At 60.0% G+C, this 26,456-nt stretch overlaps 3 protein-coding genes and 1 pseudogene across 5 annotated transcripts; 2 read left to right on the forward strand and 2 right to left on the reverse strand.

The window, feature by feature from the left end:
- Positions 1 to 716: 716 nt before the first annotated feature.
- On the forward strand, positions 717 to 8,596 carry AIP (aryl hydrocarbon receptor interacting protein). 2 transcript variants are annotated; one of them, XM_049781234.1, is made up of 6 exons: positions 717 to 898; positions 3,385 to 3,564; positions 6,524 to 6,712; positions 6,897 to 7,073; positions 7,167 to 7,312; positions 7,469 to 8,596. In XM_049781234.1, the coding sequence occupies exons 1-6, from the start codon at positions 800 to 802 to the stop codon at positions 7,809 to 7,811; spliced, it is 1,134 nt and encodes a 377-aa protein (XP_049637191.1). In that variant the 5' UTR covers positions 717 to 799; the 3' UTR covers positions 7,812 to 8,596. The 2 variants fall into 2 exon arrangements, with proteins under 2 accessions (XP_049637191.1, XP_049637190.1); XM_049781233.1 differs by having other exon boundaries at positions 7,167 to 7,308; positions 7,457 to 7,745.
- On the reverse strand, positions 8,367 to 21,901 carry PITPNM1 (phosphatidylinositol transfer protein membrane associated 1). 2 transcript variants are annotated; one of them, XM_049781188.1, is made up of 24 exons: positions 21,751 to 21,900; positions 21,050 to 21,168; positions 19,736 to 19,950; positions 19,499 to 19,620; positions 19,164 to 19,388; positions 17,074 to 17,403; positions 16,901 to 16,996; positions 16,694 to 16,801; positions 15,603 to 15,664; positions 15,264 to 15,514; positions 14,656 to 14,845; positions 14,453 to 14,560; positions 14,160 to 14,317; positions 13,878 to 14,083; positions 13,328 to 13,498; positions 12,575 to 12,736; positions 12,246 to 12,394; positions 12,009 to 12,119; positions 10,443 to 10,559; positions 10,157 to 10,305; positions 9,920 to 10,069; positions 9,633 to 9,816; positions 9,218 to 9,346; positions 8,367 to 8,848 (listed from the first exon to the last, which is right to left on the reverse strand). In XM_049781188.1, the coding sequence occupies exons 2-24, from the start codon at positions 21,125 to 21,127 to the stop codon at positions 8,594 to 8,596; spliced, it is 3,726 nt and encodes a 1,241-aa protein (XP_049637145.1). In that variant the 5' UTR covers positions 21,128 to 21,168; positions 21,751 to 21,900; the 3' UTR covers positions 8,367 to 8,593. The 2 variants fall into 2 exon arrangements, with proteins under 2 accessions (XP_049637145.1, XP_049637144.1); XM_049781187.1 differs by having other exon boundaries at positions 12,246 to 12,736; positions 21,751 to 21,901.
- LOC126019101 (peptidyl-prolyl cis-trans isomerase NIMA-interacting 4-like) lies at positions 11,074 to 11,468 on the forward strand (annotated as a pseudogene).
- A 1,034-nt stretch (positions 21,902 to 22,935) lies between the features above and the next one.
- On the reverse strand, positions 22,936 to 25,152 carry CDK2AP2 (cyclin dependent kinase 2 associated protein 2). Its single transcript, XM_049781283.1, has 4 exons — positions 24,587 to 25,152; positions 24,182 to 24,282; positions 23,935 to 24,067; positions 22,936 to 23,442 (listed from the first exon to the last, which is right to left on the reverse strand). The coding sequence occupies exons 1-4, from the start codon at positions 24,666 to 24,668 to the stop codon at positions 23,375 to 23,377; spliced, it is 384 nt and encodes a 127-aa protein (XP_049637240.1). The 5' UTR covers positions 24,669 to 25,152; the 3' UTR covers positions 22,936 to 23,374.
- Between the last annotated feature and the right edge of the window lie 1,304 nt (positions 25,153 to 26,456).

Below are 26,456 nucleotides of genomic sequence, written 5' to 3' on the forward strand. Positions count from 1 at the left end.
CCAAGGGTCCAAAGCACTGCCCAAGGAGCTCACAGCTATTTTTAACAGCCCGATCTTGTCTCTGGAGGGGGAGGAAAAAAAAAAAAAAAAAAGGCAATTTTTAGTTCTCTGAGTCCTGCTCTCATTCACACATTTCTCCCCTATTCACTGGACACCCACTATGGAAGAGAAAACTGGAATCAGTTAGTTAGCTAAAAGATCTCCACCCCAAACCCACAAGGGAGTGGGGGGAGGCTTAAGGTTCCCACACCATACTGAAATCTTCCTTCCCTTCTCTCTTCTGTTGTTTTCAGAAAAATCCATAATGCAAAAATAATTAATTTTGAGGTTATGTTACACACGCATTAAATATGGTAGCTGTAGGGTATGGAAATAAATGCACAAGTCACTTCCTTAGGGCCTTTCTTCCTCCACACCCGTCCTCTGTGCTGAGTAATGCAGATGATTATTTCTACAGTTTTAAATGGGGTCCCATAAAACCACAGGGCAGGGCCGCGGAGCAATTGAAGTCTGTTTTCGGACACCATCAGCCCTGACCCGACCCCTGACTCCGCCCCTGCCTTGCCCACCCAGCTCGGCCTCACTCCGCCCCGCCCAGATCCCGCCCACTTCCCGCCCCATGACCAATCGGCTCGTGCAGCGCCGCGCAGAGGACCAATCACCGTCCGTTTCTCCTTTAAGTCCCCTTGAGGGCGTCTGCCCTTAACCAACATGGCGCCCGCTCGGAAGTTGCCGAAGCACGTCCGGAAGTTGCCGAACGAATCCGGAAGTTACCGAAAGTGAGCAGCGGGGAAGGAGGATGGCGGATATCATCGCCAGGCTCCGGGAGGACGGGATCCAAAAGCGTGTGATTCAGGAGGGCCAAGGAGAGCTCCCCGGCTACCAGGATGGAACCAAGGTTCGTACCTTCCCGAGCCCCGCTCAGCGGCAGCGGTGCGCATGCGAAGCGGGAGGAGGCCCGAGGCGAGAGGTTGCGCATGCCCAGATAGCGGCGCCCGTGACCCTACCGCTCGCTCGCACAGCTCGACGCTGATTGGTTGGGATCAAGCCGAACCACGCCCCTTGGGTTGAACCCTGGGGTCTCATTGGCTGGGCGGCTGTCAGTCATTACTGGCAGGTGGCTGGGGTTTTTGACCTCGAGGCTTCCTTTGCAGGTGGGGGAGATGTTGGGGAGGGATCTTGGGCTTTGGGGTTGCAAGGGTTGAATTCTTTTGTAGGGACCTTCTGAAGCATTTAGACTCTATACCATAGTTTAAAGAGGAAAATTGAGACGCCAGAACCCACAAAACCAGCCAACCAGCCCAGGGAATGAACCCCCAGATGGGTACTCTGGCACCCTAACCACTGCACTATTGCTCCAGCTTCACTCTGGCAGCTTTCTGATTGCTTTAGATGGACGAATCAGGGCTGGGAATAAAGAAAATCTCTCTGCCCCTCCCAAATCCTGCTTTATACATCAGATCCCTAGCATATAGCCTTCCTGCCTTCTCCCTACATCTCCTACTTCTGCCTGGCAGTTTTCTGCTCCTGGGGTGCCCTTCCCAGCTGCCTCATTGTGTTCCTCTCAACATAATGTGTGTGCAGAGGAAGGAGCTTCCCCAGGCAGCTCTGTGACCTGCAGAACAGTCCCCTGGGTCGGGCGTGGGAAGAGAATGAACAGCCGAGCAGGCGGCTCTTGGCTTTCCTTCCTAGTGACTGTTGCCAGGACTGGGGCATCCGCTGACCAGCAGGGGGCAAGGCTGGGCAGGCCAAGATCCCAGCTGTTGCAGCATGGAGTTTTGTTTTATTTTGGTTTTGGACCACACCCGGCTGTGCACAGGGGTAACTTCTGGCTCTGTGCTCAGGGATCATTTCTGGTGGACTTGACTTGAGGGACCCTATGGAATATCAAGGGATTTAATTTCGGTCAGCTGTGTGCAAGGCAAACAGCCTCTTTGCTGTGCTATCGCTCTGGCCCCAAAGTATATCTTTTGAGAATAGTGGGGAGCTGTGGTGAGGGGTGATCTCAGAGAGCCCTGCATAATCCTAGAGCTGCATGCCCCAGGCGCTGGTGTGTGGGTGACCTTGAGGCCTGTCCTGACAAGGTGATCATGGATGAGCAGACACTAAAGAGGAGATTAATATGTCAATTTTGGGGCTTCAAATGGAGCTGCTCAGGGTCTTGCTTTTGGTACTTTTGGTTCTGGGGAACCCTATGAGGTGCCTGATATTAAACCTGTTTCTATGCTTTACTTGCTGACCCAAACAGTCATCAAGAGTCAGTGTGGGTGCAGTGGTGCCCAAAGCCCGGATGGGCAGCGTTAAATGACCTGTGAACCCAGTGCTGGCAAGTTTGTGCCTCCTGCTGTCCCCACATTACTCTGCCATTTCTCTGGTATGAAAGCCTAGTTCTGGGGAGCAACGTGGTATGGGTCGAAGAGTGCAGGCCCCTCTGTCCTGCAGAAGGATTTTCTTTAATTTTCTGGTACTGGGGCCATACCCGTCGGTGGCTTTTCGCTCAGTAATTACTCCTGGCAGACTCAGAGGACCATATGGGATGCCAGGGATCAAACGCCCTCCCTGCTGTGCTATCGCTCAAGACCCAGAGGCTTTTTTTTTAAATCTTACTTCACATGATTCAATCCTGTCTCCTCTGTCAAAGGTCTCTCCCGGCCTGTCTCTAGGACCTCCAGGGGTCCTCCAGCAGCTCCACAGTGGGTAGGATGCTTGCCTGGCACGCAGACAACCCAGATTCAATCCTCGGCTCTACGTATGGTCCCCCCAAGTCCAGCAGGAGTGATCCTGGACTGCAGAGTCAGCCCTGAGCATCAGCTGCTCCTGAAAATACACCCTGAATCTGACCTCTCAGGCCCCAGCTGACCTCACCCCTGCCCTGGGTGACCACACCACTTCATTGTTGTTGTTACTGTTTTGGGGCCACACCTGGTGGTGCTCAGGGCTTACTCCTGGCTCTGCACTCAGGCATCACTCCTGGCAGACTCAGGGAACCTTAAGAGATGCTGGGGGGATCCAAACCCAGTTTGTGTGCAAGGCAAATGCCCTTCCCGCTGTACCATCGCTCCAGCATGACCCGTGGTCTGTAAGAATTTCATATGATGTTTTGCAGGGCTGTGTTCTGGTTCAGATCCAGAGCACAGGGGCACAGAGTGGTCAGTAAATATTCACCACTGTGGCCGGCCCTAAATGCCTAGGCTTCCCTTCTGGTGCATCCCCCAGGTGTCCCCCTGTGTCCCTGTAGCTTTGTTGGGCTGGAAGGCTCAAGCCAGGGTGTTGAGCCAGGAGAGTCCTGTCTCTTCATGTCCTGTCCCCAGTGCCCTTTGCAGATGGGGGGTTGGGTTGGAGACCAGTGTGTGTGCTTGTCCCATCTCTCGTGTGGCCCTGCAGGCCACGTTCCACTACAGGACTCTGCACAGTGACCAGGAAGATGCTGTGCTAGATGACAGCAGGACGTGTGGGAAGCCCATGGAACTTATCATTGGCAAGAAGTTCAAGCTGCCTGTGTGGGAGACTATCGTTCGCACCATGCGGGAAGGGGAGATTGCTCGCTTCCACTGCGATGTCAAGGTACCCCTGAGGTCCTGGGGTGCCCCAGAGAACTAACTGCTCAGAGACCTCTCCAGCCCCTCCAGGTGGCACCTGGCTTCTCTAGCCCTTGGCTGTGCAGTATAGCGATTGTTCTGCGAAATAAATAATAATGCTTCAGAAACCAGAGCCAAAGCATAACGGGGAGGGTGTTTGCCTTATATGTGGCAACCTGGGTTCGATTCCCGGCATCCCATTGGGTCCCCAAACACCGCCAGGAATGATCGCTGAGTACAGAGCCAGGAGAACCCCTGAGCACCGCCAGGTGTGGCCCCCAAAACAAAACCAAAAATAAAAGGTGCTTCTGGGGCCGGGCAGTGGCGCTAGAGGTAAGGTGCCTGCCTTGCCTGCGCTAACCTTGGATGGACCGCGGTTCGATCCCCTGGTGTCCCATATGGTCCCCCATGCCTGCCAGGAGCGACTTCTGAGTGCATAGCCAGGAATAACCCCTGAGCGTCGTCGGGTGTGGCCCCAAAACCAAAATAAATTAAAATAAAATAAAATAAAATAAAATAAATAAAATATGCTTCAAAACCTCACCAGGTTGGGGTTGGAGTGATTGAATGAAGGTAGGGCATTTGCCTTGCATGCAGAAGGACGGTGGTTCAAATCCCGGCATCCCATATGGTCCCCCGAGCCTTCCAGGAGCGATTTCTGAGCGTAGAGCCAGGAGTAATCCCTGAGCACTGCCAGGTGTGACCCCCAAAACAAAATAAATTAAAAATACATACATACATACATACATACATACATACATAACCTCTCCAGATATTGAAACCCTCCATGTTGTGCTTGCAGGGGGCCTCCTGGTGTTCGATCTTCACCATCGAGTGCTCCCCCAACCCCCAAGCACTGAAGCACTGATCTGGGAACAGCTCCTCAGCAATGCTCAGTGTGGCCCCAAAACAAAAGGGAGGAAACAAAGAAATCTCTCAGCCCTTTTTACCATCAGTCTGGGGTTGAAGTTTCCATTGACATCACAGCCCTGGAACCCTTTTTTTTGTGGAGGGTCTCCAAGCTGTGAACAGGGATGAAACTGAACCCAGGTCAGCTGTGTGCAAGACAAATGCTCTCCCCGCTGTGCTATGGCTCTGGTTCCTCCGGGTAATACTGGACTCAGCTGTGCTGGCCATTCAGTGCTTGGGCTCTATGATGTGGTGAGGGCAGGGTCTCCAGGACCACACCAGCTGCGGTTAGGGGGACTGCGCAATACAGGGGATCCAACTAGGTGCCTCTGTGTGTGCTCTAGCTCTTTCAAGATCTCTCCCCAGCCTCTCCAAATCTTTCTTGGGTAAGAGTCTTCCTGAAACTTCAGGCAATTTCCTGAGTCATGGGGCTGGCATGCAGCCTACCTGGGACAGACCCAAGTTTGATTCCTGGCATCCTATATGATATCCCCCCCCTCAAGCCTGCCATGAGTGATTTCTTCTGGGCATCTTGGCATCTTTTTTTTGTTTGTTTTTTGTTTTTTGGGTCACACCTGGCAGCGCTTAGGGATTACTCCTGGCTCCACGCTCAGAAATCTCTCCTGGCAGGCTGAGGGGACAACATGGATGGGATGCTGGGATTCGAACCACTGACCTTCTGCATGCAAGGCAAATGCACCACCTCCATGCCATCTTTCCAGCCCCCAGGAGCGATTTCTGAGTGTAGAGCCAGGAGTAACCCCTGAATGCTGCTGGATGTGGCCCAAAAACCAAAATAAAAACAATTTATTTTTCCTGAGTCACCACTCCCAGAAAGCCTGCCCTGGTTGCCCTTGATTGGCTGGAACCTCGTTTCTGAGTCCTGTACCTGTCACTGTCCTCCATAGCCATAGTCCTACAATGCAGGGATAGAGCCTGGGTTTATTTCTTCTGTTTTGTTTTTTTTTGGTTCTGGTTTTGGTTTTGGTTGGTGCTCAGGGGTTACTCCTGGCTCTGTGCTCAGAAATCGCTCCTGGCAGGCTCGGGGGACCATATGGGGTGCCAGGATTCGAAACACAGTCCACCTTGAGTTGGCTGCATGCAGTGCAAATGCCCGCCACTGTGCTATCTCTCCGGCCCAGGATCGAGCCTGTGTAACTCGAGTTTCAGGATATAGTGGTGGCTGAACAGTAGAAAGGGGGACAGTGGGAGGAGATACTTGGGGTGGGGGGTGTCAATCTAGTCAGCCAGTGGGGGTCAACTTTTGTCTTCTTGGTGCCATTTGGGACTGAGACGCTCCTCCCAGCTGATGACCAGGAAAGACCGGGTCCTAAGCTGATGACCGGAGACCTTTTATTCCAACTGGGAGATGTGCAGAATGACAGGATGCAGCAGAAGCATTGCTGGGGGAACAAGGCGCCAGGGAGAAGATAAACATAAACATTGGGGCTTAGGAATGTCTCTCGAGGACACAGTGGCCAATAGTAGTGGCCAGTTGTCTTCCTTAACCGGAGCTCTGTGAGGGCTGAAGGCCAGCCCAGAGTCAAGCCAGAGAGTGACCACTAATCATGGGGCGACAGCACCCTTCTTGCGCTGTCCTCCCCTCCATCTCTGGAGCAGTGTCTCTCCACAGCTCTCACCTCAAGGAGAACCCCCAGAGCAACTGTTCTATGGGGTCCCCCGAAACAGTTGCTCTTCAGGGTTCCATCTGCCAGGCGATTTGAGAACAGTGTCACAGGGTACCTAATGTGGGGGGACAATTCTGTCCCCACCTTCCCAGCAGCTGTTTCTAGTGAAAAGCGACAGGCCAGGGCTCCCACTGCCAGGTAGATACAGCAGGACATGGGGGGGTATATATTTATGTGTGCATACGTGTGTGTGTTTTGGGGAGACACAGCTGTCATGGTATGGTGGTCAGTGTGTAGCAGAGCTCAGGGGTCCTCACAGCTCCCAGTAGCACCCCCCTTGGGGACCCCTACACCCCTTTCAGACAGGCCACACTGCTAACCTTCGGTGTCCCCATGGCCCTCCTGCAGCACGTGATCTTGTACCCGCTCGTGGCCAAGAGTCTTCGGAACATCGCGGCAGGCAAGGACCCGATGGAGGGCCAGCGACACTGCTGCGGCGTGGCCCAGATGCATGAACACACTTCCTTGGGCCACGCCGACCTGGACGCGCTGCAGCAGGACCCCCAGCCTCTGGTCTTCGACATCGAGATGCTGAAGGTGAGGGAAACCCTCCTCCCCCACACCATAGCTCCCCAGCAGCCTCAGTGGCCCGAGCTCTGCCCGCCCTCAACAGGGGGTGGGACACTGGGCCGGGGCCCACCGAGGTTGTCAACTGGATAGCTTCTGAGTGCACGGTTTGCTTGCAGCTGCATCCGGCCTGTGTCTCCCCTGCCCCCCACAGGTGGAGAGCCCCGGCACGTACCAGCAGGACCCCTGGGCCATGAATGACGAGGAGAAGGTGAAGGCGGTGCCGCTCATCCACCAGGAGGGGAACCGGCTTTACCGCGAGGGCCGAGTGCAGGAGGCTGCGTCCAAGTACTACGACGCCATCGCCTGTCTCAAGAACCTGCAGATGAAGGTGGCCTGGGGCAGGCGGGCGGGCAAAGTGGGCCCAGGTGGGCAGCGGGGGTGAGAAGGCGCAGAGCTCATCATGTCCTGCCCTGGTGCCCAGGAACAACCCGGCTCCCCCGACTGGATCCAGCTGGACCAGCAGATCACGCCGCTGCTCCTCAACTATTGCCAGTGCAAGCTGGTGGCACAGGAGTACTACGAGGTCCTGGATCACTGCTCCACCATCCTTAACAAATACGACGGTGAGCACCCACGTCCGGGCAGGGCAGGACAGGGCAGGGCAGGGGCAGGGCAGGGCAGGACTCCCTGGGGCCAGCAGGCTAGGCTTCCAAAGGCGCGCGTCCTTCGAGAGCCGGGAGGCCTCATGCTTGCCTGCTGCTGTCCCCGCAGACAATGTGAAAGCCTATTTCAAGCGGGGCAAGGCCCACGCGGCCGTATGGAACGCCCAGGAGGCCCAGGCCGACTTCGCCAAGGTGCTGCAGCTGGACCCTGCCCTGGCGCCCGTAGTCAGTCGCGAGCTGCGTGCCCTGGATGCCCGGATCCGGCAGAAGGACCAGGAGGACAAGGCCCGTTTCCGGGGCATCTTCTCCCACTGACTGGCCTGCCCTGCTCTGCCCTGCCCTGCCCACCCTGCTGGCACGGCTTCTGCTTCTCTGTACATAAACACCCTGCTCTGCCCAATGGCTCTGTTCGGCTGGTCCCTGAGAAGGAGCAGAGAGCAGAGCTGGGGGTGGGGGGAATATGAGTTTCACTGGAGGCTGAGCTGAGTGTCCCACAGAAACTGAGCTGAGTGGGGGGCCGGAGTGGTAGCACAATGATTAGGGTGTTTGCCTTGCACGCAGCTGACCCAGGACGGACATGGGTTCAATCCTCAGCATCCCATATGGTCTCCCGAGCCTGCCAGGAGCGATTTCTGAGCACAGAGACAGGAGTAACTCCTGAGTGCCACCCCCAAAACAAAACAAACAACAAAAAAATGAGCTTAGTTTGGGGGGGCAAGCACATGCCCAGGTGGGAGGGCATCTCACACAGCCCTCCCGCCTCTGACCCCATCAATCTCCAGGGCCAGAAGTTTCTGTGAGAAACTATGTTGGGGCTGTGGGATCCCCTAAGAGTTGAAGATTCCTGGTGCAGGGGGGAAGGTAGAGGTCTGCGTTCAGCATCCAGGAAGGTACTGGCAGAGACGGGTTGGGGGAGCCCCATTATGAGAATTTGGGAAGCCCAGGCTCTATCTAGGCCCTGCCCTGCCCAGCAGGGTCCCTCTGGGCCAAGAAACAGGATGCGAGGTACAGAAGGCAGGTCAGGCAGAGAGCAGTTGGTGTTTATTTTCATGGACGTACACGCATGGACACCCCTGCCCACCCCACCCCCCAGCTGTGTCCCCCACGTGAAAGGGCAGTGACACTGAGGGGCAGGGAGGTGCAGGGGGTGGGGCTGGGGGGCAAGTCCAGGCCCTAGCAGCTCCATGTGGTCTCCAAACACAGTGGCCTGAAGCATGTGAATAAATAAGCCTGTGCCGGGTTGTCCTCACTCTTCGCTGTCCAGCTTGAGGCTGATGCTGCGGGCCTTGGCCCGGGCCAGGGTGCTGGGCGGCGTCCCGGGGCCCTCGCGCTCGGCCTGGCTGGGGCCCCTGGAGCGAAGGAGCTGACTCTGCTTGCGGAGGAAGTCCACGGGGGTGGCTGCCCCATAGCTGCTCTTGGCTCTGGAGGGGCCCGTGGGGGCGTGTGGGTGGGAGCCGGCCTCCAGCTGGCCCAGGTGGGCCACGTAGCCGTCTGACAGGAACTGTGGGCAGAGGAGAGCGGGGCTGGAGGGCAGTCGGGCATGCCTGAGGGGGTCCCGACCTCCAGCAGCTCTGCCCCTCGAGCAGCCCTGGGTTCCCTGCACTGCAGAAGCCAATCCTGGAAAGTGCAAGCTGGGCTAGGCAAGCCCGCGGGAGTGAGTCTTAGCGGCTGAGAGTGCCCGGGACTCAACCAACCAGCTGCTTGGGCGGGTGCCACGGAGCTGAGCCAGGAGCTGAGTGGCGGCTCCTCCAGGCCCCACGCAGAACCCCCGGTCCTAGGAGACCCCAGACTCCGAGTCCTCGGAGCTGTCCACCCACTCCAGGCCTTTGCATGTCCAGGCTCTGCCCGCTGCAGCCCTGCAGCTCCGCACCTGGCACTGAGCCTGTAGCTTCCGCACTGCACGGCCCACGATGTAAGTCTGGCTGGCTGGCAGGCCCAGCGCCCCGTACACGGCCACATCTTTGGGGGACCCGTAGCCGGCCACGATATTCAGTTCCACCTATGGGGAAGGCAAGTCACCCAGTGGGCACGGTCAGGGGACACATGGGGCGGGGCTGAGGCAAACAGGGCGTGGTCAAGTAATGCAGGCTTGCTGAGGTATGGCCGTGGCTGGACATACGAGGGGCATGTCCAGCTATTGTGGGCGGGGATAACTGGACAGGGGTGAAGCCGTATCAGATATTCCAGGCCTGGAAGCGGGCAGGCATAGGCGCCTCTGGAGCACCAGAAGCATGAATGGGGGAGTCCCTATGTGAGCCCCAGCAGACTTCCCTGCACCACCGCACCTCCTGCACCAGGCTCTGCAGGAACATGGCCTTCTGGCGCAGAGGGTCGTGGGTGAGGCCATCGCAAAAGGAAAGCACGCCGTGGGGGAAGTTGTGCTGAGACAGCCAGGCCACCACGCGGTGCTTCTGCATGTCGGGTCTGCCCGTCACGTACACGATCAGGTAACCCGAGTCCTGCCAGTGCCTGTGGGGTGCGGGGCGGGGTTCAGGGTGTAGTTGTCCAGTGGGTACTGCGTGCCAGAGTCTCAGGACCCCTTTCCCCAAATTGGGCGGCGGCCACTGCTTACCTGACCACGTCCACGGCACCAGCGCGCACCTTGGGGTCGCTGCCCATGATGGAGACGCTGGCAGTGAAGGAGCCATCGATGCTGAACACCACTGCCTCGGTGCCCCGGGCCACCACCGTCAGACAACACTCTGCGTACGTGTGGTCTCCCCTGCAGGGACAGGAAGGAGTGAGGGGGTGGGGGGCACCCGGCGGAGACCCCTACCCAGGTGCAGAGGCCTCATTTGCTTGTACTCACCTAACCACCATGCGCACCGGGTAGACACCGATGCCCAGGGCTCGCTCAGGGGGTACAGGGAAGGTGAGGCGTCCCGAGCTGCTGGTGACCTCGGTGCCAAAGTGGATCCACTTGCCCGACAGCGGCTGTGTCATGACGTACACATCCACCTGGGGAGGAAGGATGAGATCATAGACTGCACTGTCTAGGGCCCTAGACAGTCCATTATGGGGGACTGAACTCATTAGCACAGGCCGCCTGAGAACCAAGAGGTGGGAGCATTGGCAAATGGGGTCCTGGGTCTGACCTTCTCTCCCGTGAGCGTGACCACGTCCAGGGGCCCGTACATGAAGCGCCCGCTCAGCACCTGGGGGCGGCCCTCACACACCACAGTGTCGCTGGCCCGGTGGTTGGAAGTGACATTCTGGGGAGAAAAGAAGGCTTGAGTAGGGGAGAACAGGGAGATGGGGCTTTAGTAGATGGATATGTTCTAGGGGCTCCTGGGATGTAGAAGTTGAGGTTGGGGTAGTAGACCAGCCCAAGGAGAGGTACAGGGCAAGGAAGAGGGGCTGTGGGAAAGAGGCGGGGCCTGGACAGGAAATAGGGTTGCAAGAGAGGTAGAGCTGCAGGGAATAGGGATGAACATGGAGACAGGGCTTGAGACTAGGGACGGACCTGGTATTGGGGTGGGGCTGAAAGGAAGCAGGGGCTGCAACTGGGGGCTAGGGCTGAAGGGAATAAGGGTGGGGCCAAGGCTGGGATAGGGAGGTGGGGCCCGACCGGAAGGAGGGCCTATGGTTAAAAGGAGGCATGGTCCAGACAGAAAGCAGGGTTGCAACTGATGACAGAGCTACATGGAATAAGAACGAGCAAGAAGATTTAGGACAAACCCATGGAACCTGAAGGGGCCTTGTAAGCCTACTAAGCAATTGAAAATACATCAGCAAATTTTGGAGATGCCTCCCAAAGGAAAAAGCTATTCCGGGGAAGGGGGAGGAGCCTCTGGGAGTGACAGTGCTGACAAGAAGGCTCAGGGTCCAAAAGGTGGTGGCAATGCAGTCAAGGTCAGGCACATTCTGTGCGAAAAACATGGAGGAATCATGGAAGCCATGGAAAGGTTAAAGTCTGGAATGCGATTGAATGAAGTGGCCACGCAGTATAGCCAGGCAAGGGGGTTGACTTGGATTGGATGACCAGAGGCCCTATGATAGGACCATTTCAAGAAGCAGCATTTGCCTTGCCAGTGAGTGGTCTGGATAAACCTGTCTTTACAGACCCTCCAGTTAAGGCTAAATTTGGTTGTCATATTATTATGGTAGGACGGAGAGAATAAAAGCATGAAAAAGAATGAGCAAGAAGGCAGGGCTGAGACTGGGGCGGGACTAAGAGGTGTGGCTTAGACAGAAAGTAAGGTAGAGCCGCAGGTAATGAGTGAGCAGGGAGGCGGGGCCAAGCCAGAGGGCGGGGCCGATACTGGGCGGAGACTTGAGGTGGGCGGGGTGAGAGGCGTGGTCTAGGCAGGAAGTGAGGTTGCAAGTGGGTGAGAGCTGCAGGGAGTAAGGGTCAAAGAGGCGGGGACTGGAAACGGGTGGGGCTATAAAAAGGAGGCGGGGCCTAGGCAGGAAGTGGGGCTGCAGGGACTAGGGATGAGTAAGGAGGCAAGGCTGAGACGGGGGGTGGGACTTGTTTAGGGGCGGGGCTGTAAGAAATGGGGCGGGGCCTAGACAGGAAGTGGACTGCAACTGGGCGAGAGCTGCAGGTAGGCGTGGCCTAACTGAAGTGGGCGTGGTCTCGAGGGGCGTGGCCTGGTCTGTTGACAGCGCCTAGGCCAGTCAAGGGGCAAGTTCTCCAGGGGTGCCTGGCAGGCTCGCACCCTGATCTTGACTTGCGTCCTCTTGCGCTGCCACTTCTCCCGGGGGAAGGCCGGGCTGTAGATGGACGGCTCCTCGCACTCGGCCAGCTGCGGCCGCTCCTTCTCGATCACCTGGCAGGGGCAGGCGGGCAGGCGATACGGGTGAAGGGGAGCACCTGGTGTGGGTGCTGGCCCCATCCCACCCGCCCGCGGCCCCTGCCCCGTGCCCGCGGCCCCTGCCCCGTGCCCGCGGCCCACCTGCTGCAGGATGAAGGCCACCACGTCGGCCGACTCCCAGTAGCTGGCGTGGAAGAGGTGGGGCAGCGTGACGGTGGGGAAGGCCGTGAGCGCCTCGGGGCAGTACAGCGAGTAGTCGATCCGCTTGGTCCCCCACCAGCGCTCCAGGACTGCACGGCCGCGCGGGCAGCAGCGGGTCAGGGGGCGCCTCTCCGCCCCGGCCCCCTCCCTCCTTTCCGCCAAGGGCCCGGGCCGGGTGCTGGGTGGGTGGGGTGGGTGGAAAATGCTGGGCCTCCGGGGTGGACCCGGGGCCCCCCACTCCGCAAGCCACCAGGGAGGCCCCGACTTACTCTTCACCACTTCACTCGTGGTGCTCTGGGCTGCCGGGGGCACCGCCGCCTCTGTGCCCAGCTCAGTGCCCTTCCAGAAAGCGCCACTGGCAGACGTAGGGGTGGATGGCACCAGCTCCAGCTCCTCCAGAAAGAGGCCTGAGTGGGTCTGCAGGGTGTCGGCTGTGGGAGGACGTGGCCTCAGTGTGGTGTGGCCCCAGGAGGAAGTCCCCACTGAACCCCTCCAGGTCAAGCGGGGGCTGCACTGCTCCCTGGATGCCCAGGAGTAAGCAGGACACAGCCTACCCCAGCACATGGGTCAGGTGCCATGCCCACCTGTGGCCCATGTCAACATCCTGATCCAGGATAGATGATGGGGTATCCATACCCCAACACTGGCAGACGCTCAGATACTGGACAGTGGCCCTCACTGCCCCCATATCTGGACAGGGAATGTCGGGGGGACTGGGAATGCAAACACCCCAACATCCAAGGGGCTGACCCCTGGGGCTACCAATGATAGAGAAGCCATTCCGGTCTGGAGGGGCTCTTCTCCCCCTTCATCCTTTTTCTGGGGGAGGGTTAGGCCACACCCAGCAGCACTCAGGGGTTAATCCTGCCTCTGATCAGAAATTGATCCTGGCAGGCTCAGGGATGCCAATGGGCATCCATCCTGGGTCAGCCATGTGCTAGGCAAATACCCTACCACTGTACTATCACTCTGGCCCTCTCCCTTCACCCTTGCACAGGGCAGTGGGGGGGGGGGTGTCATACCCAGCAGCAGGGATGTGCCATCTCCCAGTGGGAACTTCTGGTAGCGAGGCACAGCCAGGGGGGCGATGGCCTGGAACTTGGGGGCCAGCAAAGGCTCGAGGCGGGAGGCGCAGGGGTCAGCCGCATGGAAGAGGTTGTAGATCTGCTCACAGGCAGGTCTCATCTGGGCCACTGGTCCCCGAAGACAGGGTGGGGTTGGGGGGTCATGATAAGCAACTCCATTCCTTGCTCTGGGGCCCAAGCCAGTACCTCTAGACTGCTCAAAGCGAGAACCCTGGGCCAAGGGTGTGGCAGGGTTCTATAAGGGGTGCTGGGACCTGCAGAGCCTTCTGCTGCAGTGTCTTGGGGCATGACTGCAACCAGGATCCTCCTGGGTCCTTGGCAAACCCCTTCTTTGTTTCTGGGCCCCAGGTTTCCCTTTTTGCCAAGCCCCTAAGTGGCATTGTGTATGTATGTGAGGGGTGACAGGCAGTTTGTCTACACCAGCTAGCCCTGGGCAGGGCAGGGCACAGCAAGGCAGGCACAGCAGCAGTCCCTCCCCCCAACTCACCAGCCAAGGCGGGCATCACAGTCTTACGCAGTGCCAGCACCAAGCCCAGAGGGGAGCCAAAGAGGAAGAAGCCCGAGACCTTGAAGTCGAGGCGGGCAGCACTGGCAGCTCCGTCAGGGGCCTCAGAGCTGGCAGCCTGGGGGCAGGAGGCTGTGCTGGACCGCCGTGGCTCTCCTGTGGAGCCAGCAGGAGGAACTGCTTGCAGGCTGGGGTGGAAGAGAAGTAGGGTTTAAGGCTGTGGACTCAACAGTCCAGCTCCAGCCCCGGGGGTAGGAAGCCCACCTGTTCTGAGAGCCCTCAGGCTCGGCACCAGCCACATCACTGGGTGTCCGCTGGGAGGGCAGACTCGAGGGCTCAGGGCTGGCCCGGCCCAGTCCTTCTACCCCGTCGGCCAGTGGATCACGCACTGGGCCCACCTCGGGTGACAGTGGCTCGTTGTTCTAGAAGGAACAGGGAGAGAAGAATTTAGTCTTCAGCACAGGGTTGGGGTTGGGAGTTTTATTCAGAAGCAAGGAGACAGGCGTCCATGGGATGGGGAAATAAATGGCAGGAGGCCCAGTGCCTGCACTACTAACCACACTGCCCCGACGGCTGCTCCCCCGGCTGCCGGTGCCTGAGCTGGCACTGTGGCAGAGCGCATCAAAGCCCAGGATGCCGCCGACGCCGTCCCCAATGAGCACCACCTGGGGTGGGCAGAGTGAGGTGCCATCAGGAGGGGTGTGTGTATGTATCGGAGGGGGGAGGAGAAATGGCTCCAAAGGGCCCCAAAATCCCTGACCTGCCCACAGAAGCCGGCACCCTCTGCAGAGCGCAGGAAGGCGGCATAGGCCTGATTGGTGCGGGCAATCACGGTGGTCACAGCGCTCTGGTATCGGGAAGAGGACGTGGCCAGCAGGGGCAGGGCGGCCAGGGGAATATGGTCCTGGGAGCGGGCCAGGCTGTCTCCGTCGTGACTGTAGGGGCTCAGGCTGCAGGAGGAAGGTGCAAGGCAGGTGAGGGGGTCCCCAGCCCACCATGGCCCCTCCATTTCCCCTAGGCTGTATACATATGCCAGCAACGTAAGAGTTTGGGGGGGAACAGCATAAAAGTATCCAGGAGTCCTTCCATATTTTGGGGGCCACATCCTGCGGTGCTCAGGGGTTACTCCGGGCTCTGCACTCAGGAATAGCTCCTGGCAGGGCTCAGGAGATGGGATGATAGGGATCAAACCCAGGTCAGGTCAGCCGCATGCAAGGCAAACACCCTCCCTGCTGTGCTACAACTCCAGCCCCTCCAGGAAGCCTTTCTTGCCGCAGGAGAAATTGCATCCATCAATCACTGACTGGCTCCTTCCACCTCCCACTCAACCCAATGCCTGTCCCCTGCCCTCTGACACTGGAGCAGTACTTGGACACGAGGGCATAGGCGGCGGCACAGATGGGCGGACAGGGCACCAGGCGCAGCGCCACATGGCCCAAGGCCTCAGGGAAGTGGACACGGGTGACAGCCTCGAAGGCCAGCCGCAGGGTCTGCACGTCGGCCTGTTTGGAGGAGGCGTCAGCTGGGCCGGGATCCAAGATGTTGCCGCTGTGCAAGATGAGGAAGAGGGCGTGCACGGCGCAGGCCTCGGCCCCCAGCTCCCCAACTCCATCAGGACCCTGCAGGGCGTGACGGGGGCGTGTGGTAGAGCCAGCCTGGAGTGAGGGGCAGAACCCCTACTCTGACAGGGCTACCACCCCTCCTCACCTCTGAGTCCCTGGGAGCCCGGGTTCCTTCTCCGGCATCTTTGGTTACCTCGGCTTCAGGTTCTGTGGGACATGAGAGATGGGGAGGAAACTGGGGATCTCTCGGGAGCCCCTCGGTGAACTCTTCCAGGATACCCACTTACTGTCTGCCCAGGCCCCCCCCTTCCTTGTCCCAAAACTTGCTCCCAAGTCACTGCATGTGCTGGGCCTTGCCAGGGGACTCCCCTTCTGGAAGATTCTGCCCATCCTGCCCAGATCACCAGGACACGAGTTCCTCGTGTAATAGTTCAAAGAAAACCATCAAACCCCCCCCCACACACACACACACACAGTGATAGGGCATTTGCCTTGCTCGTGGCCAACCCAGATGGACCCCGGTTCGATTCCCAGCATCCTATATGGTCCTCTGAACCTGCCAGGAGCGATTTCGGAGTACAGAGCCAGGAGTAACCCGAGCGCCGCCGGGTGTGACCCAAAACCAAACCAAACCAAAAAAAAAAAAAATCAACTACCCTCACCTCCTGGGGACTGGACAACTGCTGGGAGGTCCAGCTAACTCCCCTGGGCTCCGCAAGCTCAAGGCTAGAACAGGGCCAGCTAAATCTCTCTTCTCTGGGTTCCCATGAGTGCCTACACTGAGCTGATCTGAGCCCTGATACCTGCCTGTCCTCATCATCTGGGGCATCACAGCTAACTGCTCAGGGGCTATTCCTTGCTGAGTGCCTGGGGACCATGCAATGCTAAGGCTAAAACTCTGGGCTTCTACCTGCGATGTTTAAGCTGTCACTGACCCATTTTCCCAGCTTCCAATTCATCTTCTATCTTTTTTGGGGGAGGTGAGAGGTGGTGTTTAGGTTACTCCTGACCCTGTGCACAGAGGACCATAAGGGATGTTGAGGATCAAACTAGATTCTGTACTGGGTCTCAGGTCAGTGAGGAGGGGCTTCAGAAGCCTGCCTTGAGTTTTGAGTGACCCCTCCCTTTTTGGTAAATTTTCATCTCAGGATCCTATTGAACTCGTGACTACTATTCCCCCAAGTCCCTGGATCAGGGGGAGCAGGTAGAGGCAGCTGAGCGTGGGGGAACCTTTACCTGGGGTGTTCTCGGCTTCCGTGGGAGGGGCAAAGGCATCAATGAAATCATTGGAGTTCCACTTGGTCATCTCCTTGGGGAAAACCTCATCACTGTCCGAGAAGCCTTCTAAAGACACCGACCAGGCTGTGTCAGGGTGGACAGGGGGGTGGGGAACACTGCCCAGAGACCCCCCCCCCTACCCTTGGCCTGGGACACGGCACTCACCGTGGGCATCAAAGAATTCCTCATCTGAGCTGTTCTCAGAGTCACGCGCGATGTTCTGCATTCGCCATTCAGACAGGGTCTGGGGAGACACGCCACCTGCGGGGTCCACAGTGGGGGGGTGCTCAGCCTACAAACAGCCCCAACCCCGCCCACCCCTTGCAGCCTGCCCGCACCTCCATGCTGTGATGAGTAGGACGAACGGGACGACGAGGACCACTGTTTGCCAAAGCTGGCATCTGGGGATGCATCGGGGCTTCTTCGGGGGGCTTCAGGCCCATCGGGGGTGCTGGCGCAGCTGGCCCCAGTCCGAGGTTCTGTGTTCGGCTTCCCCTGGGGCTCAACCTCGGGGCCATCTCCACCAGTGGTGCACTTGGCCATGCGCTGGGCCAGCATGCGGGCGGTCTCCTCCTCCAGTGCTCGGATGTCGGCCATGCTCAGCTCTGTCCACTCGTCCTGCCAGCACCAGGCCTGGCGGTGGGCTCGCAGCATCACCCGCCGCAAACCTGCCAGTGCCAAGGCCTCAGAACCGTGCCCGCAGCTCTCGGCAGGCCCGGAGTGTCTTACTGCTCTGCGGTCACCAGCCCAGCTCTTAGCATGGATAATAATGGCTCCCCTGGGCACAAGCACCAGGAGACACACAGGAGGGTCGGGCGTATCTTCCAGGCCACCCCCTCCCCGCCTGGCTCACCTCCTTCCCCCAACTCCCCTAGACACCCCCCTTCTAAGCACAGACCCCACCTCAAGCACGGCCTTTCCCCCCCTGCACATAGAGGGTGGCAGTTCCTCCCCAATGGCCTGCCTCCTTCCCACGGGCTTCAGGTTCTGGGGCCGTTAATGACAGAGGCGCTAACAGTTAATGAAATGGTCGGTGGTTAATGAAGGTGTTAATAGTTAATGGAAGTGCTGGCACTTAATGAAGGTTCTCGTGAAAGACGATTCCCATTCTGGGATCTGTTCATCTTCAGCAGAGGAATAAAGTTGGGAACTTCGGTCACTCAGAAGAGCGGCACCAGGGGCTGGGAAGGTGGCGCTAGAGGTAAGGTGTGTCTGCCTTGCAAGCTAAGCTGACGGACCGCGGTTTGAGAGCGGCACCGACAGTGATTGAATGAGGATATGTTAGAGCCAGGGGAAGCAAGTCTCTCAGCTCCCCGGCAGGGGTTGCTGGGGACAGCTTCCTCCTCAGCTGGTCTCTGACTTTTTGGTAATTTTCCAAAGGGAAGAAAGTCCTGGGAGCCTCAGACCTTTTCTTTTGTTTGTTTTTTGTTTTGGGGCCACACCTGGTGGCACTCTGGGGTTACTCCTGGCTCTGTGTTCAGAGATCCTTCCTGGCAGGCTCGGAGGGCCATACAGGATGCTGGGGATCGATAGGCAAATGCCCTACCACTGTGCTACCACTCCAGCCCTAGCCTCAGACTTTCTAAGCACATTTTTCCCTGTCTGACACCCTGGAGGGATGCCAGGAGAAATCTTGTCTAGAAAGAGGGGCAGAGAGATCTCAGATGTGGGAGTGCAGATTTGGCACTAGAGCCTCCCCATTTGGTCCCTGAGCACCACCACATGGTCCCAAGACATTAGCAGGAGGGACTGAGCACAGGTTGGCAGCAGCCACGTGTGGCTCCAAAACAGAACCAAGATCAGCTCAGCATATGTGTGGGCAACGCTCAGGCCTCACCCCCTCAGTTCAGAGACAGGCCTGATAGGATTTCTCTCCTGACCACCCAAAAGTGACCCTTCTACCTGCGGAGATCCCCGACTTCCCAGCCTGGGGAGAGCCTGGATTAGGGTGAGGAAGGGATCAAAGGGAGCTCCCAGACTCCAGCAGCAAGGGACGGACTCTGGGGCCAGGGGTGGGAGGTCACCCAGAATCAGAAAGGCTGGAGCAATAGCACAGTGAGTAGGGTGTTTGCCTTGCAAGTGACCGACCTAGGCTTGATCTCTGGCATCCAGAGGGTCCCCTGAGCCTGCCAGGAAGAACTTCTGAACACAGAGCTAGGAGAAACCCCTGAGCACCACTGGGTGTGGCCCCAAAACCAAAATTAATAAATAAATGACATCAGAGCCTGCACTCTGTAGACCCCTGTCTGTGCTGATTGTGGGGGAAACACTCTGTGGTCAGCTTCCTGCTGTCTAATCCTGCAAGACTCAGCTCTCTGATTCGGTGCTGCTCCCTGGGGTTCAGCGCAATGATGGGTGTTAGCTTCTGGGGCCCAATGGGTAGGGAGCCCCCACCCTCACTCCCAGCCTGCAGTGCACAGGCACTCACCGACATCGTGAATAAACTGCTCGATCTTGGCCTGCATGCCCCAGTAGCGGAATTCCACCTTGCACAGCTTGTAGGCGCACATGAGGGGCCCGGTCTGGGCCGCTTTGCTTGCCCAGTCATCAGCCAACGGACCCCGCCCCGTCTTGGCCGAGCGGTACAGCCGGGGGTCCTCTTCCACTTTGTACTCGCCGGGTGCCACCGCATCCCGCACGATGTCAATGGTGTCTGCGGGGTGGGGGGCAAGGACACTGAGCCACCACACACGCCCCCCACCCCCAGGGACTGGGGCAGCCTGGCTGCAAAGCCAAGCCAGGAGGCAGAAACCAAGGCCTCACCCAGGATCCGCTGCCTCCGCTCGGCCCCGCTCAGGTTGAAGACATTCTGCTGCTGCCCGCCATCAGGCAGGTAATAGGTCTCGATTTCGATGGAGAATTTCTCCACAAAGGGGCATGTGTACCTAGGCATTTTGGGGCCAGGGGCAAAGGTCAGGGCTGGGTGTCCCCTGCTCTAACCAGTTCTCCGGGCTCTTGCATCCTTTGCTCCTCCCTGGACCCCCCCCCATATCTGCTCACCGGGTTCGAGTGTAGGGGTAAGCATTCCAAGATTCCTCCTCCACCTGCAGGGCGGCCTTGGGCAGCAGCGCCCGGAACCAGCCTGGGATGTGGGACCCCACATGGTAGACCTTGTGCGTGTACTGCCCGCTGCCCCCGGGCCCATCCGTGTAGGGCCGGTTGGCCAAGATCTCCACGCCACTGCCCTCGCCGCTCGACTCTTCCCGGCTCTTCTTCTGTAGCCCCAGGAAACACGGGATGATGGGAGGCCGGATGGGCAGCTCAGCCCCAGCCAGGCCCTCTCCTCACCTCAGCTGCTGGAACCCAGCCCTGGCCTTTACCTGAAACCAGACCCTGAACCCTGGACTGTCTTAGGGTTCAGTCTTCCTGTCACTGTCTGACCTCTACCCCAAAGCTTCACAAAAGACTGTCACGATGCTCAGTGGCAGGTCTTGTCAGGAAGCATCCTGGGGGATCCCCAGAGGTGCCTGTTCTCACAAAGTAGAAAAGTAGAGCACAGAATCCAGAGGGAGATGCATATTGGGGGTACAGATGGGAAGGATCTAGAGATGCAAGGAGGTATGGGGCTGAGGGCCAGCATGGAGGACACAACCTCAGGGCCCAGGGGACCCAGGTACTCCTCAGGGTGGGAGCCAGTGGGCTGTGTTTGTGGCAGCAAGGGTGGTCAACATGAGTGGGTGGGTGAACCAAGACAGGTGGATTCAGTCCCTGTGGGGAGAGGGGTATTCCAGATCCCTCCTGAGCCCCAGGACCTGCTCCTTCTGCCTCTATTCCGGGGCTGGGGGGCCGTATGTGTGAAGCTAGGGCCCCTCACCCAAGCCAGACCCCAGTCACATCATATCCTGTGTCAGGGTACCACATCTCCAACAGCCTCTGGGGTCTCCAATTTCACTCCCATACACTCCTCTGCAGCCCTCCCATACCCTGTCCGCCTCTGGCTCCCCCACTCCCAGGGGGTCCCCTTCACTGGCACTTTTGAAACTGCTCCCCCCCACTCGCTTCTCCCTGGCTTCCTGGGGTGGGGCGGGAAGCCAGTTTTCTCCATCGCCCTGGACCAGCTCGCCCAGGGCCCTTAGTCTTCCCCTGGGATTAGATTCCGAGGATTAAAGATCTGGACCAAGCCAGCGGGAGGGGCTGGGCACTGGAGGCGAAGGGGGTGACCACAGGCCTCCGAAGTAGGGGGCACCTCGCCTTGGGAGCCCCAGAGGAGGACCGGGTGGGGTGGTGGGGGTAGGTAGGAATGGGCCCGGCCGGCCTGGGTGCGGCCCACGGGGCGCCCTGCTGTCCCCGACGCCCCGGGAGGGCCGCGCTCACCTGGATCATGTAGAGCTGGGCCACCTGGTACTCGTCGAGGCTCATGGGCAGCAGGATGTGGTATTCCTTGATGAGCATCCTGCGGGCGCTGGGGGGCCGCGCGGCCTGGGCTCCTCCGCCTGGCGCAGGGCGGGCGGGCGCGGCCTCAGTGCGGGGCGGCGGAACGCATCCCCGAGCCCTGCCCAGCGCGCCCACCGGGGGGCTCGGACGGCCGCGACCCGGCAGCGGGAGATGCGGGGCCCCCCGCAGCGCTGACCTCCTTTCCGCCGCGCCTGCCCCCCGCCCGATCGCCCGCCGTCGCCAAGGCAACCGCGCGCTGACGCGGGCCCCCCGGGCGGCCGCTCCCCTCCGCCGCCGGCCCAAGCCCCCCGGGACCCCGCTCCGCCGCGACCCCCGGCCTGGGGGCTCCCGATCGCCACTGACAGCCGTGCGCCCCGGGGAGCGCGGGCTGCAGCCGTGCGCCCCTCTGCGCCTAGGCGCTCCCCATCCTGCCGCCCGGGCCCAGAGCGCCCGCCGCGCGCCCCCAGCCCGGCCCGGCCCCCCGGCAGCATCCTTCCTTCCTTCCCCCCTCCCCGGAGCTGCATCCTCCGCCCCCGTCCCGGGCGCCCGCTCCGCTCGCCCACCTGCGCCCCGGCCCCGCACCTCGGAGCTGCCGGGGGCCCCGGGCCGCGCGCCCCTGTCAGCGCCCCGGCCCGGCTCACCTCTGCGCTCGGGCGAGCGCCCCTCAAGCGGCGCGATCGTGCGCGCCTACGCCTCGGGGGGGATCCCGGAGCGCCCCCAGCCCCGCCGGCGGGTCCCCGCGGTGGCCGGCCCGTCCCGAGGCGCAGCGCCGGCCCATGGCCCCGACCGTCCTTCCTTCCCCGCGCCCCTGAGCTCCTTCCCCCGCGGCCGCCGCGTCACCGCCCGCTCCGCCCCCTTCCTGGGCCCGGCCGGGCCCTCCCCAGCCTGCGGGGTGCGGCGACCTGGCCGCTCCTTCCCCGGGGCGCCGGGGGCGGCCGGCCCCGAGCTCCGGGGGTCCCGCCGAGCTCCGGCCAGACAGCGCCCCGGGCGCCCGGGCCACGCGGCGGGTCTCTGGCCGCGACCTCCCCGCCCCGCACGGCCGGCGCCAGGTTAGGGGGCGCGGGTCGGGTCGACGGGACTTGCCTCGGCTGGGGGTCCCTGCGGCGTCCGTCTGCGGGGGTCATCGGGCTGCGCGCCCGGGTGCGGGCCGCCGGCCACTCGGCTTGCTCGGGGAGCCGGCCATAGGGCTCCCCGGCCTTCCCCACCTTTACCTTCCGGACCCCGGGCAAAGGGCTGCGACTCCGGAGGGCTGGGCTCCGGGGGCCACGCCCAGGCGGCTGGCTGGCCCCGGGAGGTGGCGGGCAGCGGGGCTCCCCCGGCAGCGTGCCGGGTGCGGCCCAGCTCCTCCCCTCGGGGCGCACCGGGGCCGGGAGTAGCCGGAGGCGCCGCACTGACTCCGGACTCGGGGCTGTCCGGGCGATCAGGCGCGGGCGGGTCGGGCCCAAGGGCTCCCGCGGTTCCACCCTGCCGGGCATCACCCAGAGGAAGAGCCGGCTGGCCCGGGGCAATGCCCTGCACGCGGAGGCAGCTGGTTGGTGTCCCGTGCTGCCCTCTGCTGGCACCGGTGGCTGGAGGGCAGCGCTCTGGGACGCGGGCTCTAAGGACCCGGGAGGCAGCAGGACAAGGAGCCCCCAAGGGCAGCAGCCAGTGGAGAGAGGCCTGCTCCCCCTCCTTTTCCCTCCCGACACACACACACACACACACACATACACACACACACACATACACACACACACAGCTGCCCCCACTTCCTCCCATCACCTCTTTCCCTCCTGCTCTGCCAGCGTGCCCAACACAAGGCCCAGACTCAGAAAGACTTGAACAGCTAAGAGCACAACTTCAAATTATCCTTTATTTATACAAAAAGGGCATATTTAGCAAAAGACACACTGAGAAAAAGAGTGATTATGGCCTAGGAGACAAGGCAGGGAGGTGGTGGGCCAGCAGGGCCCAGCCCGGAAGACATTGGTTTGAAGGGGAGAGGACGGGAGCTCCAGTGGGACACCCCCCTCCACCACCAATGTCTGCAGGACTGGAGGTGGGTGTGGAGAAATTCGCTGCTATATAACTGGGGCTGGGGGAGTCCCCGTGAACGCTGCCGACTGGCTTGAGCACTGATCCCTGGTCCTTGAGGGCATCCCCCCTCGTGGGGGGACACAGGTCACGAGGCCCAGGCTGGGAAGTGCAACTCGGGGTGAAGGCCAGGGAGAAGCAGGTGCTCTGTAGTGGCCGGGCACGTCCAGATGCGGCTCTGAGTTGGGGGGGTTACGTGCGGGCGTTCCGCTCTGTCTCGGCTAGACACTCTCTGACTAGGGCCCGGGCATGAATGATACCTGGGAAGGGGAGGGAAGGGGTTGGGTCACAGGCTGGGACAAGTGGGACATCCCCACAATTCGTCCCTGCCCTCTCTTTTCCATCCATCAAAGGCCTCAGGTTCCATAGCCAGGTTTGGGGGTGTGGAGAGGGCAGCCCAGGTGCCTTCAACCTGTGCTGTTGAAAATGCAATTTTCTGAGCCAGAGCATTAGCACAGGGATAGAGAATCTGCCTTGCATGCAACAATAGAACTGGGTTGGGTCCCCAGCACTGCCACGAATGACCCCTGAGTCATTCATAAGTTACTCCTGAAGAGCCAGGAGTAACCCCTGAGCACCACCAGATGTGGCCCAAAAACAAAACAAAAAGGTGCAAGTTTTGTGCTCCTGCCCTGGATATGGGACTCAATTTTAATCTCTCTGTGGGGAGACCCCCAGCCCGATCCCGCAGCTCAGGGGGCCTCCAGTGGAGTGGGGACTTGGTCCAGCGTGAGGTTTCTGGCTGCACTCACCTCTTTTCAGGCGCTCCATGGCGCTCTTGCTCCCCGCGTAGGTGGGCCTGATCTCTTTGCCCATCTCCTCAATGACCGACAGCAGGTCCGTGTAGGTGCTCTGGGAGCCCTGGGCGCCGGGTGGCTTCATCGCCTGTGTCAAGAGACCAAGGGGAGTGAGCTCGGGCCTCCGGGGTGGGAGGTGGGGGGCACGGCGAAGGCCGTGTTGCCCACCAAGAAAGCAGCAAGCCCGGGCCCCCTCACTCACCTGTACGTAGCCCATGGAGGGCGGCCCAAAGTCGTTAAACAGAGGCCGGAACGGGGCGGCGGCTCCCGGCACCGAGCCCGACGGCGAGGGGACACTCCCCGCTGCAACAGGCGCGAGGTTAGGAGGTCAGCGCGGGGCAGGGCACCGTGCACCCCACCCTGGGCATTCGAAGCGCCCCCAGATCCGTCTGATCAGATGGGCCCGGGTCCCTCGGGAAGGAAGGATGCTTCCAGACAGCCGGGCTGCCCAACTCCTGGAGCAGACCCCACCCCGCCACGCCCACTGACTGCCCAGCCAGGGAAACTAAGGCTGGACCGGGGCAGGCGGCAGGCCTCGGATTTGCAGAACTCGGACCCTGGGGGCACAGCGGGCCAGACGAGCATCGGGGCGGAGTCGAAGCCTCACCTGTCGGGACCGGAGTCCCGGGCCCTGGGGTGCTGGAGCCGGGGGTGCTGCTGGGGGCGGGGGCGATGGGTTTGTAGGACATCCCCAACTCCTGGGTGCGGCGGACGCCGGCCGGCCGCTCCTCCGGGGTTGGCTGCCTGGCCGCCGAGCCGCGCTCTGATTGGCAGGCGGCGTGCACGCCCCTTGTAAATAGCACCCGACCGGAAGGGTGGGCGGGCGCAAGGGCTGCGCGGCTCCCGATTGGCCCGCCTAGCCGTCACTCAGGCGCCCCTCCAGGCCGCAAACGCCGCTGATTGGTTGGCGCCGCCCGGACCTCGCACCTGTCTGTTCCGGATTGGGCGGTGGCCGGTGAAGCTCCGCAATTGGCGAGTTCGCGGCCCGGCCCGGTGCGCTCGCGGTCCGGTGAGTCCCGGGGCCCGAGAGGCGGAACCAACCGGGGAGCCGGACCCACTTCAATAGGCTAAAGGTTTTTTTTTCTTCTTCCCGGCGCTTGCACAACCAAGCTGGGTGCCTTTCCCCCCGCAGCTCCGCGCGCCGCACCGACGCAGCGCTTTGACGTGCCGAGCGCCCCGCCCCGCCCCGCGCGCTCGACGTCACCGTCCGCCTGTGGGGGGGGCCCACGGCGCGACCGATCTGCGCATGCGCCTCGGTCCTCCCTCCTCTTCCCCCGCCCGCCTCTGTCGCTATGGCAACGGGCCCCTCCGCGACGCTGCAGCCTGTGCGTGATGGATTGACAGGTCCTGGGGCTAAGGCCACGGTGAGGGGTTCGAGGCCCCTCGCCGGCGTTTCTTTCGCGGGCACCGCGGCAGAGCTCACCCAGGACGAGCACTTAGCGTGGGTGGGTGGGTGCGGCCAGGAACCGAATTCCTGGATCCCAGGCTCCTGGCTGGACGCAAGACTTGCAGGGTTGGGCGTCTGCCTTGCATGCAGAACAGGGGTTCGAATCCCAGCATCCCATATGGTCCCCCGAGCCTGCCAGGAGCGATTTCTGAGCGTAGGGCCAGAAGGAACCCCTGAGCGCTGCAGGGTGTGACCCAAAAACAAAACAAAACAAAAAGTTAAAATAATTTTTAACTTGGGGCCGGAGAGATAGCATGGAGGTAAGGTGTTTGCCTTGCATGCAGAAGGCCGGTGGTTTAAATCCCGGCATTCCATATGGTTCCCCGAGCTTGAGCTTGCCGGGGGCGATTTCTGAGCATAGACCCAGGAGTAACCCCTGAGCGCTGCTGGGTGTGACCCAAAAACCAAAAAAAAAAAAAATATATATATATATATATATATTAACTCTGTGCCTATATTGACTATATATAAAGTAATTCTCTTGGATAGGAATCAAACACAAAGAAGTTATTTTATAATTACTTTATTATCAAATCATAAAGCATTTTATAATTGTTCATATTTCTGTTTACTTTCTCAGTGCAAAACCTGGGTCTGTTTGGCTGAATACAAAACTGATATTCTGGCAGGAATCGAAGAAAGACACACGTAGCTCTTTGTCAACGCCTCCTAGTCTCTCTCTGTCTTTAGTTTTTATAGTTCATATCATGTGCTTTGGTTCACAAATAGACCAATCATGCTAAAACTGTATGTTACAGGGCCCGGAGAGATAACACAGTGGTGTTTGCCTTGCAAGCAGCCGATCCAGGACCTAAGGTGATTGGTTCAAATCCCGGTGTCCCATATGGTCCCCTGTGCCTGCCAGGAGCTATTTCTGAGCAGACAGCCAGGAGGAACCCCTGAGCACCGCTGGGTGTGGCCCAAAAACAAAAGAAACAAACAAAACTGTATGTTACAGATGAAACTGGAATTTTTCCCACAGCACACCAGACAATATCTCACTGCACACTAGTGAAAAATGCTGCCATAC

The sequence above is a fragment of the Suncus etruscus genome, chromosome 9 (genome assembly GCF_024139225.1).
Source record: "Suncus etruscus isolate mSunEtr1 chromosome 9, mSunEtr1.pri.cur, whole genome shotgun sequence".
Lineage (NCBI taxonomy): Eukaryota > Metazoa > Chordata > Mammalia > Eulipotyphla > Soricidae > Suncus > Suncus etruscus.

Excerpts from the sequence above, each read along its gene's own strand:
- AIP (XM_049781234.1), top strand. The coding sequence starts at position 800 with ATGGCGGATATCATCGCCAGGCTCCGGGAGGACGGGATCCAAAAGCGT. Across the intron at positions 3,565-6,523 it reads GCTTCCACTGCGATGTCAAG|CACGTGATCTTGTACCCGCT; the intron begins GTACCCCTGAGG and ends GCCCTCCTGCAG. Across the intron at positions 7,313-7,468 it reads CTTAACAAATACGACGGTGA|CCTATTTCAAGCGGGGCAAG; the intron begins GCACCCACGTCC and ends ACAATGTGAAAG.
- PITPNM1 (XM_049781187.1), bottom strand. The coding sequence starts at position 21,127 with ATGCTCATCAAGGAATACCACATCCTGCTGCCCATGAGCCTCGACGAG. Across the intron at positions 19,389-19,498 it reads GCGGAGGCAGCGGATCCTGG|ACACCATTGACATCGTGCGG; the intron begins GTGAGGCCTTGG and ends CCCACCCCGCAG. Across the intron at positions 9,347-9,632 it reads TGCAGAGCCTGGTGCAGGAG|GTGGAACTGAATATCGTGGC; the intron begins GTGCGGTGGTGC and ends CCTTCCCCATAG.
- CDK2AP2 (XM_049781283.1), bottom strand. The coding sequence starts at position 24,668 with ATGTCCTACAAACCCATCGCCCCCGCCCCCAGCAGCACCCCCGGCTCC. Across the intron at positions 24,283-24,586 it reads CGGGACTCCGGTCCCGACAG|CGGGGAGTGTCCCCTCGCCG; the intron begins GTGAGGCTTCGA and ends CGCCTGTTGCAG. Across the intron at positions 24,068-24,181 it reads CCTCCATGGGCTACGTACAG|GCGATGAAGCCACCCGGCGC; the intron begins GTGAGTGAGGGG and ends CTCTTGACACAG.